Source organism: Phalacrocorax aristotelis, chromosome 1 (genome assembly GCF_949628215.1).
Source record: "Phalacrocorax aristotelis chromosome 1, bGulAri2.1, whole genome shotgun sequence".
Taxonomy (NCBI): Eukaryota; Metazoa; Chordata; class Aves; order Suliformes; family Phalacrocoracidae; genus Phalacrocorax; species Phalacrocorax aristotelis.
Genome location: NC_134276.1, coordinates 130,733,618 through 130,755,477, shown reverse-complemented (window position 1 = coordinate 130,755,477; position 21,860 = coordinate 130,733,618). Strand labels below are relative to the sequence as shown.

General features: G+C 35.9%; 1 protein-coding gene across 2 annotated transcripts in view; it reads right to left on the bottom strand.

Annotated features, from left to right (window-relative positions):
* The window catches only part of STXBP5L (syntaxin binding protein 5L), a 204,894-nt gene that overhangs the window by 67,209 nt on the left and 115,825 nt on the right, over positions 1 to 21,860 (bottom strand). For both annotated transcript variants that reach the window (XM_075107357.1, XM_075107366.1), the window contains exons 8-16: positions 19,087 to 19,210; positions 17,464 to 17,542; positions 17,131 to 17,285; positions 15,477 to 15,549; positions 13,989 to 14,136; positions 12,780 to 12,847; positions 11,515 to 11,555; positions 8,004 to 8,221; positions 3,940 to 4,112 (exon numbers count right to left, since the gene is read on the bottom strand). In XM_075107357.1, coding sequence (XP_074963458.1) covers positions 3,940 to 4,112; positions 8,004 to 8,221; positions 11,515 to 11,555; positions 12,780 to 12,847; positions 13,989 to 14,136; positions 15,477 to 15,549; positions 17,131 to 17,285; positions 17,464 to 17,542; positions 19,087 to 19,210 — 1,079 coding nt within the window. The remainder of the gene's footprint in view (positions 1 to 3,939; positions 4,113 to 8,003; positions 8,222 to 11,514; positions 11,556 to 12,779; positions 12,848 to 13,988; positions 14,137 to 15,476; positions 15,550 to 17,130; positions 17,286 to 17,463; positions 17,543 to 19,086; positions 19,211 to 21,860) is intronic.

Here is a 21,860-nt window from a genome sequence, read left to right as displayed (position 1 = left end):
ATGGGAGGGACCCCACACCAGAGCAGGGAAAAGCGTGAGGAGGAAGGATCAGCAGAGAGAAGCTGTGGACTGACCAGAACCTCCACTCCCCATCTACCCTGTGCTGCTTGGGATGAAAGAGGTGGAGAAGTTGGGAATGAAGGAGAGAAGGTGGGGAGGGGGGGAGGATGGGCACACACAGGTGCTTTAATTTTTGTTTTTGTTTCTTATCATCCAACTCTATTTTAACTGGAATAAACTAAATTACTTTTCCCAAGTTGAGTCTGTTTTGCCTGTGACAGTAATTGGTAAGTGATCTCCCTGTCTTTATCTAAATCCACCAGCTTTTCCACTTTATTTTCTTCCCCTTGTCCTGTTGAGGAGAGGGAGTGACAGAGAGCCTGGGTGGGCACCTGGCAGCTGGTCAAGATCAACCCTCCCACAGTTGTCAATAGCTTTGTAGTGTTGTTTTCTATTAACAGAAAACCTCTGCTCAAAGTTATGCACTTTCTTACCTGTTCTGCTGGCACTAAAGCTTCGCCCTTTCCTTTTGTTGATAAGATACATATCCATGAGCATTTCTGAAATGACACTATCCATAAGGTCAATGAAGCCCTGGATTATCCAGGAGTATTTGTGTTGAGAACAAAGGGCTGAACATCTGTGAACCCACGCTGCTAAGGGAGAGGGGTCTTTTGAGACTGGGGAAAACTGAAACTACAAACAAGAGTTGTATAGAATGAAGAGGTATTCTTTTCAAACAAACATCACAGCAAGCAGAAGCTGAATATTTTGTACATTTGTCCTCCAGAATATCTTTTGTGATGGGGTCCTTCCACTTCTTACGTTTGTGGATAAGCCTTTAAGAGACATACTAGTGGTGGTGTTTCCATCTTGCATCCCATTTTCAGTTTTCAGTTCCTGCCCTTAAAAATGTTATAAAAAATATAAAACAGGTAAATGAGATCCAAGAAGCGAGACTTAAGTCTAATGCCCTTTCAGCTGGGCAGACATACTTTCCATCCATATTTTCTAATGGATAAGTGATGATGTGGGAGAACACAAGAGTCAAGCACACTGCTATGGTAAGTTCCAAGATATATCTCTCGAGGCGATGTGTTTATCCTTTTGTTCTTCTAAACAAACTACATGAGATTGACAATGGCTGCAGAATTAATTCTCATCTTCTAAAACATGTTTTTATTATGATATTACTTTTCCATAGTGTTTTAACCACATGGTGAAAAAAATTAGAGAACTTGAAGTGCCTTCTAAATTAACTTTCAGATCGTTGTTACCTGAGCAAAAAAAGCAAACACCTTTCTCTCTCTATTTTTTCACTGCAATTTTGAGGATCTTCTTTGGTAAGATGGATGTTATTTCACAGGGATTTTCTCTAAGCAGAGAATAAGTTGTAGTTGGTGAAAGACCAAAAGACTGGAGTAAAACAGTTTCAGATTTCACGATTCAGTTTGTCTTTCCCATGTTCCAGTGACAGCTTCCTCTTTAAGGATGTTTGAGCCATTTTCCTGGTCTCACTAACCATCTTGCTTGAACAGTAATGTTGATACTTAGTTCTTCACCTTGTTTTGGATTGCTTTTTTTGAAGTGTTTATACTATAAAGCCTAAACAGATTGCAGGAGTATGCACAGAAGGATTGTAGATATTTCAGTGATTTCCTTGACATGCTATTGTTATGCTACACTGAATTTGGTTGTTGCTAAGTTTTGGTTTTTAGTTTTCTTCATGATATAATCACAGACAGTTCTTTATAATTTTGGAGCTACTTGGAGATACTTCTTGACTGACCTAATTTTGGGATGATACTAAAGGTCAGGGAACAGAGGCTTACATTCTGGGTACAGCTTTTTGATGACAGTATTTACATAAAAAATATTTATCTAGATAATCTCAAATATGTCAGTTTCTTATCTTATTATAGCTGCATATTTGATTATAAAATCTTCTGAAATAAGCAAGAACAATATTTATTCCACACTGCTGCTTGCCTCCCTTGGTAACATTTACTTTTGATTTCAGAAAAATGCCAAGCTTTCATTACTTCAGGCCCTTTAATCATTTGCTTTCTAGTACCTATTCACAGACACAAACATGTTCAGTCATTCTGACTTTTGACTAGCAAAAATTGCGTAGTGTGGAGTGCCACCCATTTGCTGTAAAAAGATTTAGAAGCAGATATGAAATGGAGCCAAGATTAAAAGCTAGTCTGTATATAATATTTTATGTGGATTATCAACATAGATCAAGTTGTGCACTCACCCTCGTGTATAGGTGGCTGCAGCTTTACATTATCACTGTATCATAGATTCTGTACTGCTGCCCACCTGAATGACTTGCATATAAAATCAACAGCATCATCCAGGTCTCTATGGGTTTTCTGTGTTGCAGCACTACGTTCATTTTATCATCTTAATTCTGCTTATAATAGAAGTTTTTTGACAGAAAAGGAATGTGGACCCAGTTAGGGTTTGGGGGAAAAGTGTGGATACTCATATGCCTTTCCCTATTGAAAAGGATGAGTGTACACAGTATACTTTTATATAAATTTAAGAGGGAGTATGCCAGCAGTTCTTTGTGGTATAATTACTTCAACTTTGAAAAATAATTTCTCTGTCAAAATAAGTTTATGTTTACTTTGTGTAAAATGGGACAAAACCCAGTTGGCCAGCATAATGTGGAATTATATGGAGTTAAGCAAACTCCTAAAAACTAACCAGCAGAACCTCCACTAGTTCATTACAGCTTTTCTGCCTCCAAGACCAACAATTCCTCTCCTCCCCAGACCAAATCAAATAAGAATCGCTTCAGGGAAAATCTTAGCCACTGAAATAATAAATTCATTCTTGCTGGTTTCAACGGCATAAATAGATTTTACATTGGGATTTTTTTAGTAACGTATATCTGCCTCTGCTATTGATTTTCATGGTTTATGTTAATGACTAACTGAGGTCTGAGGTTCAGCTGCCTGACTGAATGAGTAAGACAAATGAACAGGATGCCAAAAAATACTGTTAATTTTGCAAGAACAATAGAATATTATTGTTTTTAAACACTAATGCTATTTTCAGGAGCTCAACAGCACAAAGAATCTGCAAAGTCAGGCAAAATTAATTTAAACTGCTTTTGATATAATTGAGACATTTAAAATATTTATTAATAATTAGACTGAAATAATGAATTCACTAAAATGAGAGGAATTGTTATCAGCAATGCACTATCATTGCTGGGAAATTACAGTTTATGGAGTTTTGTATGGAATTCTGTTTTGAACTATTAAAACCTGTGATTTATCTGCCTTATTAGTAAGAACATATTAATCTACTCCAAATGGTGGCAATGTGTACTCTAGCAGACAACAATTTGCTTCTTTCTAAAGATTAAACATATGTACATTTCCACACAGTGCAACTGTTTCATAATTGTATATTTTATAGCTTGTTTCATGAGTTTGAACACAGTTTCTATCCCTTACACACCATAAAATGCATATACTTCTTTCACAAAGAAAGATTTTAGTGTTATACTAATTACTCAGGGAGGGAAAGCTTTGCACATGTCTGCTTTATGGAAGTCTCTTTGCGAACTCAAAAAAAAAGGTTCCTTAGAAGTTCCTTAATTTATTCTGTGGCACTTGTGTTGCACTAAAAACTGTGGGTATGAGATTTACTCCTAGATCATACTGGAAAATTCCAGTCAAATCTTTCCTGTAACAGTTTATCTTCTCCATATTTACTTATATCCTTTTAAAATCTCTTGTTAATTATTTTGCCTTAATTCTTTTGTTTGTTCCATATTCTGGTTTCTTCTCATTTTGTGTTGCATACATGAAGATGATTAAAAATATTAACCTCTTTTTCTTGATAGTTAACTGATTGTTAATACAACAGATAGGAATGCTTTTTAGGAAGCTAAATCTTTGAACAATGGCACAGACTTACCTAAGACATGGGATACTATCCTTCATTGTTCCTTCACATGCTACAGTGTTGGTACTGCCTGAAAGGCTCTTTAAAGAAGGAGGCTGGGAGGAGGCATCTGGAAATGGAGGAATTATTTCTGGTTCAGGAGTAATGATATCTTCTACTTCATACTGAAGTCGTACCTCTAATGACTTAAATAAATAAAAAGTCAAGTTACAATTTAATAAAGAAAGCTGCTGAATGTTCTGTCACTTTCAAATAAATATCAGTAAGCCTTTTTTAAAGAATAACCCCCCGCATCTATCATTATCATTTTCAGGCAAAGAATACTGTCATTTGTTATTTATACATCTTAACAGCAACATCATATAAGAACCATCTACCCTATGCTGATGGTGAAATACATAGTTATATTCTTCCAGCGCTGACTTTGATTCAAGCCTTTTACTTTAAGTGAAAGGCAAGAATACAACTTTCCAGCATTTATTATGAAAATAAAAGTTAATTTCACCCCCAAATAAATAATATTTTGGCATAAGAAGGCATCATTCAGGATAAATGTAATTAAATTTTTCTGCCTACTGTCTGATATCATTTTCCTAAGCAAATTCATTAAAAGAATGATCATCCACTCTGCTTCCTTATTGCTAGTACAACAGAGTCTCTACAAGACAGGTTTTAGCTAGTATGCAGATGCCTGACAGTGTGGGTAGTACTGATTGAACGAACTTCATTTGGCCATAGGTGGGGGTCAGGAAATCAAAGATAACAGCACAGAGTTCCATATTCCTTAGACTGAACATGAGTTTGGAGGATTCTAGAAAGCAAAGTTCAAACCAGTTACCTGGTTGCCCTATCTAGATAGGGAAAAGGAGACCAACCAGGCCCAAACATTCTTCAAATTCTTTTTACTCATTCAGGAAACCTTAACTGAAGGATTCCAAAACACCAAAGAAACTGGACAGGGAGCTCAAATCTGTGTAAATAATCATCTCAAAGAATCACAGTAAATACTGGGCAATTCTTTCTACCTCATGAATTGTTCCACGAGATCCTTGTTTTGAAAAGAATAAAAAAACCAAGGCACAGCCCTCAAAGAGGTCTGGGGATTACTAGCTGAATAGTAATTTCAGTGCTGGTACCTTGAAGAGATCAGAAGCAATTGCAGATCTGGACACTGCAAACTCTGTCTTAGTGATCTCTTACTGAGACATCTGTACCAGAATCAAGGTGACAGTATTAAGAAAATACCTAAGTTTTATGCAAATTGGGAGATAAAGATCAGCACTAAATACTCTCCTATTTCTCAGCTATTGTGTAAAAATACCTACGTTTTCAGAAAGAAGTGATTCTGCTCAATCAGAAGAGAAAGGGTACTTTCTCAAAATTTCACTTTTGTTTTCTCCTTGCAAAATCCATGGATACTTTTTGCCTGAATCATCTAAGAAACCTAAGGACAACATTTGCCTTCGAAGACTAATGAGTGAAATATTGAGTTCAGGGAAACCTTATCTCCTGGAAGTAATTGCTGCTGCCTGAAACAATTCATAATGCTGTTTAATCTTCATGCAGGACCAGAGTAACTGTCGGAGAGTGTTCTTCTGCTTGCCAGGTCAGAAGTGAAACATTCTTCTTTGGATGTTTTTCTTTGAGTCTTCCTTTTTCTACCAAAATTCATTTTGTTAAGTTCTAGCTATTGTCTATTTGCAGAGAGAAGGAAAAATTTAGGCTAATAACATGACTGAATTTTTTATACATTTCGGTCCCTGCTTTGACTGGACCTTGGAAGGGGTATAGACCTGTTGTACCAATTTCTTTTGACATGCAGTAAAGATCTTTCTGGAGAATCCCATCACTAGGTTCATCAATTCTCCTTTCTATGTTCAAACTAGTGTAAACTTTTTTCTATGGTTCTTCTCAAGAGCTTTGAAAAGGAACTTCACTGAGGAAAGACTGATCACTGAGAAAGTGATCATGTTTAATAGATACCTAGATATCCTTTTGAGACAGGATGGAGTAGATTCAGATGAGAAAGCAACAACAACAATAGCAAACGCTTTTTACATAATTGCATGGCAATGACTTCAAGGTTGGATACGAAGCCTTATTTGTCTCATGCACACTGCTTGCCTCCAGAATCTGATACAGAATGATGCATATAATATTTCTACTGAGGAAATCCCAGGCACAGCCTATGCCTTTAAGGCATATTCAGCAGCACACTTCCCTGCTACATAGAGAAACCTTTGAGTAGCCTCTATCCTTCCCATTTACCACAGCAATAACATTACAAGACTGACATCAGGCAGTCAAACCAACACGGGGTACTTACAAAGCTGGGATTTGTAGACTGAACTCAAGGTGGGTTCAGGCTGGCTGCTAAAGAAGGGAAGACACTAAGTGCTAGAACTTGGGCTCACCTCAGGCTCAGGCAGGAAAGAAATCCTGAGACTGACCAGCTCAGTCTCAGTATAGACAAAGCTAGACAGCCCAAAGTCAGGTATCTATTCCAACACAGACTCCTATATTTTTTATTACATCATCATTCCCCCCCACCCCAATTAAAAGTGAAGACTTGAATGCTTGCAGCAAAAATGTGGAAATCAAGACATGAGGCCCATCTCAGGGATGCACAAAACCCAGGGCAACTCAGTGACTATGCCACCAAGATCAGATAATTTGCAATTCAGCCACAAAAGACAAGAAAATAATGGAATTAAATTACAGGTAATAAAAGATAAGGTGCATTTGCTATGCAACAATCGCAAGTAAGAATTCAGTAAGAATACTGAAATGTAGTAATGTTAGCAGCATTACATATGAGCTGGTCAGTAACATGAAGTTACTGTTCATTAGTTTTAAAACTTTCCTGAAAAGACACTTTCAGCTAGCTTAATAATTGCCTCTGGGGGAAAAAGTGAGAGGAAAACAACAGAACAGCTATAGGTAATGAATTTCCTTACCAGATGCCACATGGCTACAGGCCAAAAATGACACGTTTTTGCCAGGCTAGAACTACAGACTTTTGTAAAGTACATTAAAATAGTGTGAAAAGGAAAAGAACTGTAATCAGGGAAGGTGGAAAATGAAAGGGAAATTTTGGGTCAGCCCCTGGACTTGGTTGAGAGCTGGCAGATGCAAAGAAGTACTTTCTGGCAAGAGAGTGTCCGGAGCTGCAAACTGTTCTCCAGCACCAGAGAACAGCAAGCCTGAAGGAGAGGCAATCATAGTTAGTTTAGCTCTGCCTTAAGACTAGTTTCCTGTTAAACTTCTTAGACTTAAGAAAGAAGACTTTACATTATAAATGCTCTTCAGCCACACTGTTAGCAGTGGTTGTGGCTCCTGTGCAAAATGCAAGGTTTAAACCAGTCACATTTGCTGTACAACAATAAGTACAAGGTGACTGCAGTGCAGTTAAAAGAACATGAACTGTATGATTCTACCTGAATAAAGTGACTGCTTAAGATATGAAGACAGAAAAAATGAGTATTTGAGCAGGATAGAGCAACAGAAAGCTTAGGGAAATATCAGGTGCTTAGCCATAAATAATCTGGCATTTAATATAGTGTCTCTTTTTAGGGAAATAAAGTCAGCATGAGCCAGAAAAAAAACCCCAGCTCTTTATTTTGTTAAAGCCGCTGATAATTTTCAGTCTCCTTGTGATACAAACACTATGAACATAAAGAGATTAAATACCTGAATTATAAAGAGGATTATTGTGTACACGTACTATATACATTATCTGATAAAAATTTACAGCAGACAGTTATTTTTAAAGCAGACAAGTACAACAGAGATTTCTGTATCATAATGTCTTAAAAGCAAACCATGTCTGAAATCTGTGCTCTATGTTACTATTAAAGCAAAAAAGTAGAGAGTCATCTCCCAAAAATTCAGATTTTTGTTGCTAACTTAAGTAGGATCAAGATTCCACTCAAAAGGTTTGAAGTGGAATGTCCCTAAACCTATATTTATACGGCTTGATATTAATTTTATTCAAGCATATGAGCCCAAACACGGCAAGGCAATTTGATTTAGAAATTATGTTCTTTTATAAGAAAGTAAAATTCTGAAGGACTTACTGCAATTTCAGTATTTACTTCATGTTTGCTGAACCTGTAGACAACCACATATGCAGAAACTCCTGCCACACAGAAAATTCGGCTTTGGGGACACCAGTATATCATCTGAACAGCAAAAGGATCTTCTTCCACAATCTCAGCTGTTGCTTTTCCTTCTCCCAGTTTCTGTTTTTCAAAGACCTTTGATGTTTTTAATTTGTACAACATCTGTAGAGTAACTGGAATATATTAAAACGTATGAAAAATACTGAGTAGCACAAAGCAAGTCAGTTACAAAATTCCTTGGTTCCCATTTTCTTTTCAGTTGTGGCATAACAAAAATCTTATGAAGGCCTAAGAGGAGAAGATGATGGGTATTATGCAATACAGATATTATTCTGGCACACAGTACTGGTAGAATATATATTTAATATTTCCAAACTGGATATTTGTCTGTGAAATACTTAGCACTTTCTGGGACAGGATGTCAAAGTGTGTGTTAACCATTATGTCCATCATTAGGCTTATACTCAATGTTATACAGAGGCTCTGATAATTCTGCTATTTTCCTAATGAGATGTGAAACTAAGATATCATTTGTCTGAGGTTATTGTCTTGTTAGAATGTAAAGACTGTCTGGCACTTAAAGAGAAAACATTAGGAAAGTATTCGGGTGGCCTGGGCAACACAAAAACTTTCTGAACAAACAGGAGTTCTAAAATGCTTTTAATTTCTTGACTAGTAAGTATAGCTGCATTTATACCTGTATATAAAACCTTAATATCCAGAAGCCTTTGTCAAGACTAGAACTCCATTGCAGTGAATTCTGGAGGTAAAGGAGGGATTATAATCAACCTCATTTTGTTTTATTGACATTCCTCCACGGTTTTTACTACTTTTACATCAATTTATCGGTGGCATTAATTAATGCACTGCGTTAAAAAAAACTGCAGAAGGTCAGAAAATGTCTGTCAGGCCCAGCAACTATAATGGTGTGTATATACATAAAGGCAAGGCTGTTACATATGTTAGTGTAATAGTGGTAGATCAGTCTAGATAGCTCATGTAACAAGAGCAACAAAACGATGGAAGAATGGTGTTTTATTTATGTAACCGGATGATGAACACAGCAAAATTACATTTTCATTTTGCAGTGCAGATATATTCCAGGAGTTTTAGCATATAACAGTTTTTATATTTTTAAAAGTTTTAGCCTATAAAACACTAACAATTTTTCACAAATTACAGCTAGTGCTTCTGTAATGAATACATAATTCTTCCTGCCTTCTGTGGTGGTGGAAGAGGCCTCAGGATGCCCTTAGTCTCAGCAGCAAATCTAGAGTGGCACTTCAAATCAGGCATCATGGGTCCATGCGTACTAGGATTGGAAGAATTACAGAATCCCAGGGCACAACTACAAGGTGAGATTCTCTATGCTTCTGTGAATTACTAGGTACCATCTGCACAAGGGCAAGTAAGAAAAGGCAATGGATTTTGAGCAAAGATGCATTTGGAAAATGGCTTCAGTGGCTTAGCAATTCCCTGACTGCCATAAATCTGTGCTTTCAGATACAAAATTACACAATTAAAACATGTCTAAAAGCAAAGTATTTTGCACCTTCAAATACCAGTAGGATACGTTTGCTATGAAATCTCAAATGAAATTTGAAAACTATTTAAAAAGTTAAGACCTTGTAAATAATAAAACTTTGTAATAATTAATAATTTGTAAATAACGAGTACCAAATACGGTACCAGTTACACAGTAAATGCCTTGAAAAGTAGAATTAAGACCAGGACATCAGAGATGCACTGAAAGGACCATTACTGTTGAAGGGATTGAGAATATTCATGATCATTTAAGCTTTCACCTCTAAGAAGAATTCCTATTGCAGCATGTACATACTGATTAGTGGGTTATGTTTATATTCCCTACAAAAAGTTTTTTCCTTTCCCCACTCCTGTCAAAATGATAGAAGAAATGGCTAGCACAATTTATGCCTGTGCAGTGTATACACTAAATGCTTTGGGGTCTTTCAACAGTCTGTATTGTTTCACCCTAATTTTAACGCCAGTGTTTGCACATTCTTGTCAAGAGCGTATGTAATGAAATATGAACAAGACAAGGTCTAATGCCTCTCACTACTTCTCTAAAGAAAAGTAATTAACATATTTTTGCTCACATTATCATATTTTTGCTCACATTATCTGTGTCTTTACAGATAAACTCCTGTTGACCTCGTTAGAACTTTTTTCTTTTTGGTGTTCACCATAACTTGAAAATGCTGGAAGATGTAAACTCTTAAGCAGCATGTATCTGTTTTCCCTCCATTTCCAAATAAACAAATTATAAAATATAAAACCAACTCCTGGTCATGTTCAGTTGACATGCCTATGTAACGTTCCTTTGTGAAATGAGGCTTTGGAAATCCTCATTTTCCCCTTGTCCATCCAGATGAGTACAAATATTTAGTTAAAAAAAAAAGTAGGCAAAAAGAGAACTACAAAGTCATCAGGTTTAGCTGGCATTAAAATCTTGTAAACATTCCATACATTTGGCTGGAAATGGTAGGTGGATTAATCACTACAATTCTGTGGCACAATGTGGAAGTAGCTATTAGTTTAACTATCTCATACTCCATATTCTTGGTGACCATTACAGACTGGTTATTAGGGTGAAATTAAATCTCTCTATGCCTAACATTTCATACAGAAGTTTCTTTCATGCTGTCTTTTCTTTAAGAAACTGATACCTCATAAAAGAGGTATTCTACCCAGACATCCCTGTACCACGGAAGAGAATACAAGGCAACTCTACTGCAACCTTTGCAAAGCACATTACTTGATCAAAAATATTTTAGCTTTCAACCAAAACATATTTATATTTTTAGTAAATGTATTTTACTAGTAAGTACCATATATATGTTCTGTAAGGGAAAATACTGGCTTTTGGTATGTGCAGTTATACCTAGAATGTACGGAACAAGTGTTTTCTAAAGCTTTTTCCTGCTAGGATGAATGGAAGTGCTTTCCAATCATTTCCTGGAAGTTGAGACTGGACAAGAAAAGATTTAGGTCTTCTCCACCCTTGCCAGATTAGGCATGTATTAAGATGTATTATTGTAGTTTTATATTTTATTTTTACTTAGCTGTAAAAAAGACTATATTGTACTCAGCATAGAAGAGACATGACAGCAGGAACTGAATATTAGACCTAACTGAGCCCACATTTATACACACAACAAGATTATGCTCTAGGGTTTTTTTACCAATGCTTCAACCTTCACAGGTTTTGGTATGCTGGATCTAGAGTTTTTATTCCTCTTATAGACTCTCACTCTTTTCTCCCTAATATATCTCATTAGCAGTGTTTTTTTCCCTAATTTAATAAACAATTGCTTAATTTCACCTCATTACTCCTAATTATATAATCCCAGCTATTACTACTCATGGTGTTAAATATAATGTTTTTTTAATATATGTGCATGTGTGATTTATCAGCATTATATAAAAGTGAACTTTAGAAACTTACTGGCAGAAGCATCCCAAAACTTTACTGATCCATCTGCATGGCTTAAAAAAAAAATTATATGTGTTAAAACAAGATACAATTCTAAAATAACTTTTACTTTCAGTGAATGATAAATATAAGAAGAAAAACTCCTGTGGTAACTCTCCATACCTTACTGAGAATACATAAGGATATAAATACTAACTATAAGAAAATATTTTGTTATTAGTTTGATTAGGTTAATAAAATTCTTTTTTCCATGCATTTCCTGCAGAGAACTAAGGTCCCAATGGATTTTAAGACCTCAACAGCAAAAGCATAATTCCCATACTAATGACAAATTTAAGTTACAGCACTTTTGGCTTTGCAGTGGGCCAGCATCAAGCCTATACATGGCACTCTAAAAATGCCACGTATAACAAATTTTGAAAAGACAGAGGCTTCGTTTTGCTTAATACCTCACAGCTGTGTTGTTTTTATCAACATAAAATCATCCCTGAAGTAAGGCTGGAGAAAGAAGACATTTCTGTTTAAAATGAGAGTAAGCCCTTCATCACCTTATTGCTACTATTGCACATATTGTATTTTTAAAAACAGGTGTTAAGTATCGTCAATAATTACAATTTATCAAATGTATTGATATCATCAGCATGGCTGAGACCAGAGGGAAACACAGAGGGTATCATAGCTGAATAGCTTCTGTTTTACAGCATGGCCCCTTGAAAATCCATCTGGCATTGTTCATGGGGCTTCTTCTGCAATATGAGCCTTTCTAAGCCTTTTTGCTACATGCCTGTCTTTCCACTCACAAGGTGAAATTCATCCCAGTGCACCAGACGCTTACTAATGCTGTGGTATTAAAATGAATTCTCAATCTCCCCCCAGATACAAAGTCCCCAGAAGGCTGAAGGACAATAGCTACAGAAGACGAGCTGCTCCCCTTTTAAAAGCTATTCTCTATGCCCTTCAAGGCCAGAACATTCTCTTGCAATGGATTCTCCCTTCCAAAGACCCCACCTTATAAGTATATAGACATGCGGTCTAACACTGAGGCCTCAAATGGTGATTCTTAATAGTAGTTAATCCCCAAGCACAAAGTCCTATTTTCTAGAGCAAATGGGAATTTCTGTGGGCACTCTGCACAAGGGAAAAAATTACGTATCACAAATGAAGAGGCCAGGATATGCATACTCTGTGAAGGGTCAGCTCTTATATATAGCTAACCCATGGTCAAAAGCTGTAGACACTAACATTTTAAAAGTACCAATCCTCAGTTTCGTTCTCACCCTGTAATAATGATTTCGGGATATGTCTGAGCTCCAAGGTTCCATGCTCCACCACTGATAGGCCACTCCTAAACAAACAGCAAGAGTACAGAGATGACAACTAATTCTGATGAATCTTGCTTGGTTTATTTTTAAACTCAGCAGTAGAAAACATATTCCTCCAAAAAGCAATAAAAGTTATAAAAGGAATAAAAGTGTGTAACATTCAAGGCTTTTAAAGCTTATTAATATTTTTTTTTATTATCAGTTAAGGCTTTTGAAATTTAATAACATTTTAATGTAATCAATTAAAGTTCTATGTTTTTATAATATTTCTGCACAACTAACACTCAACAATCCAAAATAGGACCTAGATGAAGGAGTAACAAACAGTTCTGCTAATCTTTTCAGATTGCTTGACTCTTGGAGTTTCTATAGGACACTGGATAGACTAAGAATCTATTTTGAGGATGAAGACTAACGAAGAAGCTAGCCCAGAAACAAATATCTGAGCGTGATGCCACAAGATATGAGATAAAGGAATGCAACTTTTACAGAACATACAGAATCATCATCTTTTCTCTGCCTTTTGTTTACTAATGGAGACTACTTCTGTCAATATTAACAGAAAACTGATGATGTCTGATTTGTTTACCCAATACTTTTTCTAATTTATTTATTATGATGAATTAGTTCTAGTGAAAACATAAACCAGATTAATGCTTGGAATTTATAAAATAATTGCATTTTCTCTTTTTATTCCTGCAGCTTGTCCTATTTCTAAAAGCATTACGTTGTTTGGTAGCTCAGTAAAATAATTATTAATATCCCTATTTAATAAAAATCTCACAGACATGCTGACAACCCTCAACTTTCACTGGAGCTCTTCTGCTAACTTCTTTCAGTTATAACATTTACACTTTTTCCTTTGATAGAGATAATTTATCCATACAAATCTGAATTGTACACTGCTGGCTTTCCTTTAACTCAGTCTGATCTGGCAGAACTCCAGCAGCCTAATGATTAAGTCCTATATAGTGGTCATAGTGCTTAAGAGATGGTGTTTCTGAGGGACAAATACCAGGCTGTAAGTTTACTGCTAAGCTGCTGGTTGAACCAACTTGGAAGTGATTATTAAAGAAGTACAAGGAAAATAATTTGGTAAGGTGTTACAAAAACATAGGTTGTTCATCTGCTTTCTTTTTTAAAATAAATATTGGTTTTGTTTACCTTATTGCTGTATCCTTGCTTTTTATGTTTTGCTCCTACAGAATAGAGTACAGGAATCAAATCTGGCGGACAGTCCGCAAAATATTCTGTGCAGGTAACAGGTGACTCATGAATGTCAATAGGATATGGATTTTCAAAGATTGGAAAACTAGTCAAGGAAGAGAATTTATTAGAAGCACTGTGACACACCAAGCCATAGAAAACATATTCTTATATTAAAGTGTATAACAGAATCTAAGTAAATTCATTACTAATAAAGTACATTTTCCCATATTTATTCAAACATGTATTGTTTTGAACGTCAACACTAATGGGTAGTTACTCAAATAAAGATATAAACATTCCACTAGTGTGACAAGAATCCTCTTGTAACATAAACACCCATTCATGTGAATAGCTCCTAAGGCTAATAGGACTGCTTGTGTGAATGAGGATTAGGAACTAATTTTTCCCATCTCAAAATCTTATTTATACAGAAGCGAGACATTTTCCAGAATCTTCAGGTTCATGGATATGATATATACTATGACTTAGAGAACTACTTATACAACTGTGGATTTTATAGTGAGCAGCTTGGCTTATTGGGTTTGTAGACTGCTGATTCTACAATGAACAATTACAATAACAGATGAAGTAGATGTCAGTCTATTTCTCTTGCATCAGTTTGGACAGTCTGATAAGAAGGAAGGCCTCACTTCTGGCGTATTACACAATGTTATTCGCAGTTCAGAAATGTAGAAAATTTGGTTCCGATTTCAGTTACATCCATTTTATATTGCTGAGATGATTTGAACTATTCTTAAAAGTAGGTGATATCAGAGTATGATTCACTTAAAATACTTCAAGACATTAAGGGCAAAATCTGTTCCTAGTTATACCAGTGTGAATGTGCATGTACATTACTGGTAGTGTTGGAGGCAGAAAAAAATAAATAAGAATTGGATTCTGCATTACATGACGTACAGTTCCTCTTTGATACAAACATTGATACTGATGTGAAAGAACTATCTGTCATTTAAACCAGCAACTGGATCATGAAATAATCCTGTAGATTCACTATAAATCAATGCCATTATTTATTAAGGTACTTAAATATATACTTAAGCGGTAGTCCCTGTGGAGACTAGTGACGTTAGGTATGCATGTAAGTAGTAGTTGAATCTGGTTTACAAAACATACATTCATGTCATAATTCAGCACGTGGCCAAGTATTACTTAACTTCGCCGTTGAGTGAATGTTTGAGGGCTATGCTGAAGGGACCACAGATCTAGATTAATTCCCAAACTTAAGAACGAATATTATCATAAGTTCCTGTTGATTAGCTGATCTTAGCTCTTAAGGTTGAGGCAAACATAAAGAGTGAATTATTACCAAGAGTGAATGATTTTGCACAGTGAAATGACATTGCATGATAACATTTGGATTTTTTCATCATTTGCTGGACAGTTAAGATATACAACTAACTGCATATAAGACTTCATACTTACTTGCTTTGTGTCAGGTCAACAACAATGAGATCTTTTTCCAAAAGCACAACTACAGCATAGGGTTCTTGAAATTCTGTAAGTAATCAAGTATAATGGAGTTGTAATATGGAGTTCTCCTATTAGTCATTTTAAACAAGCAAGCCATATTTATGTTCTCTAAACATTCACTGTATATTAAACAGAAGTTTTGAGGTACAGATCCTAGACATATCCACAAACCAGACATATCTGCAAACCAGGGCCAGACAGGAACTGAGAAATTACTTTTGGGCACTACTGCTGATCAACATACATAGCAGAAGTAGAATTGGCGTATTATAGTATGCTGGCATGATGGTATATTGAAAGTAAAGAAACCAAATATTAATAAGTTGTGTGTATCACTGTATTGCCAAATCCAATTATTATACAGAAAATATATTTTTGCTGTCCAGTAGTAATACTTCTACTGTGTACAACTGTTCTTCAAAAATGGATTGTGAACAGCTGGTCCAGTCCACCTAATGGTACACAATGCCCTCATTACCAAAGCAATTCCAAATAAATATTCCAAAGGAATACTGTAAGTCTACGGTGTTCAACTCAGATACTGACATGCTCCTTCCTCCCGTACACTCTTTAGGAGATGATATAGTTTGGTTTTTTATTGAATGCTTTTTTATTTATGAAAAATAAACAATTAAAATGACAAATAAATGCTTCCCTTGATGCATAGGGTGCATTAGTTTACATAGGATAAAAGTTATTTTAAAAAATATAAAGGTGAAATAATGACTCTCTTTTAAACAACAAGAAACCATTGTAGCACGTGCAAGCTCAGAGTACACTCTTCAGATGGCTCATGCCAAAAGGCTGAGTAAATTGACAGCAACTGATTTACTTTCCTTTCAGGCCAGCTACGAATGCATGTTATTTGTGGCCTGTTTTTATACAAGGCTATAAATAACACAGGTTAAGCAGGGGAAGGGGCTACAAAATCTTAGTACTAGGAAGTGTCACTGCATTTGACACAGTAAGGTCCAAACTAACTTTGATTACTGAAAATTTAATTTTTGCATGACGCTGAAACAAATATATATTTTATCTTTACTAAGTGTTCTAATATGTATTTGATTTAGCTACATATATAAGATTTATTTTACTTTTCTGCTTGAGGGCTTGAAATGCTAAACTTTCTTTTTGACTTACAGCTTTTCTTAATTTACTTTCTGGAGTTTTCTGTGAATGTACTTCACAATATGGCAGCCCCACAATATACAGCAAAACACTTTTAACAGTTCAGTTCAGGCTGAAGTGTAAGAACTCTTTTGCAGATAAGTGATAGTTTAATCTTCAATAATTTAGCAACCTGTAGATTTTTGGCCTCGTGAAAAATGTCAGAAAATATAAGCACGTATGTTTAGTTAATAGCAATATTTCCTCCCACCAGCCCATGTGTTTCAAGCTTATATCTGGAGATTTATGCATGCTTTATTGTCCACTCATTACTTGCTTCCTATATTGAGAATGCAAACATGTTCCAGTTACTTTCAGTGATGCAGTTTTCTTGAGATGGAGACAACTGTGAGAATGGAAGTCCCTGGAATGGAATTAAGGTATGAGAGAAGATCACTTAATTTATATTTTTGATAACTATTTTGCTCAATAAACTCACCATTTGGATACGGGGTTTCACAAAGAGTTAAAAAATCAACTATAGGGTGATCCATTTCAAGAACTGTAATTGCTTTCCCATGCATAATTGTTAAACTTGGTCTTCGGCAAGCCTTATCATATGACAATCCACCAGAAAAGATCACAAATGGTTCACTGTATTAAAAAACCCAACATAGTAATTATAGGTTTACATAGTATATACAAGTTTACATTATAGGTTTAGTACCTTTAAATAATAATAAATAGCTTTGCAAAAAGAAAGAGGGAAAGATTCTAAAAGGACTTTAACTCAAGAATGTAATATTGAGTTAATTACAGATTAAAAACATACCTGTTTTTACAGGTCTTGTACTCTACTTTAAGAATTGGTTTACAAGACTCAGGTTTTTTTCCATCTCTCTGAATTTTTCCTAAGGAAAGAAAGAAGATGAAGACTCTATTAAAGCATCCTGTAAAACGTACACATTGATGCAACTGTATAAGCAGTAAGAGAATAGAACTTTAAAGCTACAGGAGATTATGAGTATTAGCACCTATTTCCGTAAAATTTGCAATTGTCTAATTTAATTGTATTTATTATGGCTTTATGTTTTTATTGCCACATACATCTAAAGAACCATAGACCACACTTCAAAGACATCTAAAAGGACATACTGAGAAGGATGACACTTAACTAATAATTAATGAATTTGACCAAACTTATATCTTTTTTCTGAACACATTATGACCATAAACAGCTTAATTTTTTCCAAAGTCATTCTTAGGTTGACTCAATTCCTTTTGTTGACAAAATGTTACATGGTCTGGAGGTAACTAGTTGACTGATAAAATTAAACGAAGCATACAATTGAAATTCATGGGTTCTTGGTTAATTATGCCTCAGTACTTTTTTCCAGTCAGAGAAAAGTCACTTGTAAACCAAAAAAATAACAAGTTTGGTTTTATTACTTTGGAAAGTCTATGCTTGCTTTTGACAACAGTCTGATCGGAGGATATAGTGTAGATGGAGCCAGACTGTTTTCAGAGGGGCACAGTGACATGATGGGAGTCAAAGGACTCAAGCTGTGACATCGGAAATTCTGCTTAGATAGTAGCAAAAAAAATTTTACCATGAGGGTCATTAAATACTGTAAGACATTGCTCAGAGAGGTTGTGCAATTTGTCATTGGAAGCGTTCAAGTGTCCAGTGTCAACTGATCTAACCAGGCGTGTTCTGAGCTGGGGGTTAGACTAAATGACCTCTGAGAGGTCCCTTCTGACATAAACTACAATTCTATGACTAAAAAAGATAAAATAAAAGGAATTAGGAAATTTAAGAAAATGCTAAAACTTTTCTGCACTACATAGATCTTGCCTTCCCCTTCCTGCTCCCTCTCCACCCAGTCAGGCTTCTTGGTAATGTATTGATTTGCAATAGATTTAATACCTTTTAACCTCATTTATAAGAAGCAATGCAATATAAGTCCCAGCCATAAAAGATACAGCCATTTCTTACTACGGCTCCCTTGAATTCTTCATTGCAGTGACTTGGGAAGCCTTGTACCATATCTATAACAAGGAATACAGTGCCTTGTACAAAATGTATTACTTCTTGTGAAAATTGCACATACAAGCACATAAGTACAAAATATAAAAGAAAGAAGTGTGAAAATCCCATAGCCTGAGGGTGTCAAAGACTAGCAGTAGACTACTAAGATGAATTGGATGAAAGATGTCATTAGAGCAACATTACCTACTAAGAGGTATTTATGACACCAATTGAAAAAAAGGTTTGATCGAAATTGCTCTCTAATTTTTATAATATTTTGCAGCTACTTTGCAGATTAAAATATTTATGCAAGAAGCAACTCTGGATCTGGGCTACAATAAAAAATGAAATAAACACAGATGTTAGCAAACAGCATGGCAAATATTGTAGTGCTTCTTAATCATACATTTTAACTATCAAAATTACCATGTGGAATTGTGGTCTGGAATGGTCTGTTAGGACTTTTCAGATTCCATAGGGTTAGGCTGCCATCAGAGTGACTGCACATGAACTGTTTCCCTTCATGATGCCAAGCAACAGAATGAATAGCCTACAGAAATGAAAGAAGAACTTGAGACTGAAATGGAATACAGCATTTACACTAATGATATTTTAATGTATGACTTTGGATAACATTAATCTAATGGTGTATCAACAGTTGGACTGTTCTTGTTTGTCTGAAGTCCATTACCAGCAATTTTTAGTAACCAATGGCTGTAATCTACTGCCAGTCAAGCAGAAAGAATTAATTATAAATGCTAACATAACACAGGAATGTAAGAAAGCCTGTACTCAATCAGGCCAAAATTGAAGGACAAAGGTATTAAGGTAGAGGTATAAGAACAAGGGACATACAGTACAATCATAATATGTCTGATGGCTCTCCTTAGAAGTATTTCATCTGTCAGACATACAGGATATTCTGTGTGACAAGCTTTACAGGTAACATACAACACAGACAGTCTTCCCTAGAAGACTATTTAGGAAAAGTAGAAATAGTACTCTGTTCTTGAAAAATTCTCCTCCTGCATACTTACATTTCAGAGCAAGTACACAGAAACCTGGGATGTTTAATATAAAAACAAAACCTCTAAAGAGGCCAGAGTTGTTTCACTGATATAGGAAATAAACAAAACCATGATGTAATATACTTTTGAAACAGATAGTGCTTCAGAGAAGAGGGATATCGCACTCCTATGTACACAATGCAAGTACCACATGATGAATGCTATGTATGCCAAAAAGGCACACTTCAAAAATTAGTAGACCATTCTTAGTATTTCATGCATAATTAGTGGAACTGACTGAAAATATCCATAATTATATCAAACTAGCTGAAAGGACAATGGGGTAAGTCCTCCATTTTCACTGGTATGTGCTGTAAACTAACAAAAGCCATTTTCTGGCAAAACAAAATATAGCTTCATTGTATACCACAGTTTCTCACATGCTCCCCTCAGAAGCACAAACTCACAGAATTTTCCCTTGAATCCATTTGTCTTCCAGAAATGCTAGCTGCCAAATAGCATAATATGTTTTTATGTAAATGTAAACAAAAAGAGACCTATTTTTGAACGCAGTTTAATAAATTTCCTTTTTGCAACCCAGGAAATGCTAAGGCCTTGCATGCACTTGAAATTGCATATGGCCATTTAACTGATTTATTCAAATCACTTTAAAATTGTGCCTGGGTATTCATAAGTCAGCATTGGAATTGTTCATATCAATTTTTCTTAAGCCAACATGAAATAAACCTAAGTGCTACTGGTCACTATTCAAAAATCCCTGTCAGTCTTCCTCTTTTAATAAGTGTATTGATTGTTATGGATGGTAATAGCTCATGGTCTGGAGGGAATACCAGAAAAAAAAAATATAAAAAGGCTGAGACTCTTTCCCAAAACTTCACTCAGCTCCTGAGGCTGGACAGCATAGCCACAAAGGAGCTTTTGCATTACGACGACCCCGATGCTTTAGCAGAAATCTGACATGCCTTGTATATGAATACTTTGCTAACGCACTAGTAAGCTAGTCATGCCAGTAAGACTCAACAAATGGAGCTGAACAAGGTGAACTCTAGACACTTATCTTCAAGTGACATAACAAGTGTCACTCAAACTTCTACCTACCAGAGGAGGCTTGGCACGTAATTCCTCTTAAAGACCCAGAAGATACCAAACTATAACTGAAGCACAAAAGACAACACAGAAAGATGGTTCATACAGAATCCAAAGCCATTGCCCTCAAGCAGCAAGAACCTTAGATCTGTGGGGAGCACTGCTTCACTCACAGTGAAGGCATGTCAATACTCGTGCAAATTAATTCTGACATGAGGTCATTCATGCTTGCTATCATGCCAAATTTGAATCTGCTTTTGATGTGTTATCACACATCAAAACATTTCACATGGTTACAGTTGCTAACTGTGTCTGAGCAGGAGCTAGTTACTAGCGGCTGAAAATTGTACCAAGCTGCTTGTTAAACTGCCTCTCAGCTGCTAGGTGCCACTTGCCAGCTTAAACCTCCTGCTGAGTGGAGCTGAGGCAGAATGCTCCTGTCACAGACAGCTGGCATAGCAGAAACTCAAACTCACCTGTTAGACTTTGCCCCAAAGGCAAGAAATGCTTAGAATTGCTTTTGGAGGTCTCAGCTGAGAGTCACAACTAATACTGAAAGGTGGTACTCAGTAAGTCCCTAATTTTCTCTATGCTAGCATATGTCTAGCATTCTGATCCACTTTGTTAGCATCCTCACAAAAAAGGAGCAGTTATTTGCAGAGAACAGGAGTTCATCATGGTGGATGACTCATGAGAATGTTCACACAGTGTATGCACATAAAGCATATTACTCCAGATTGGGTATGTTTCTCCTTCTGCAATACCCACAGCGGTTGCTTACTTATTCCATCTTCCCTCATACTCAGCATGTACTAAAACTAAGTATGCCCAATACCATTTCAGTTCCTTCCCAAACACAAACCTTCTCCACTGAGAAGAACTCATGCGAACTCTAGGACCACTTTTAACCATATTTTGAACAAGCACCATACTCATCTCATCCTATTGCTTGAATCTTAAGAATCCTTTGTGTTAGGAGTACTGCAGGACCATTACAGCAAGGGCCACATCTGATTTGATACGTCCATAATGGCGTAGTGCTTGATAAAGGTAGGGAGATGTCATTTAGCAAATGTGTCTGAGAAC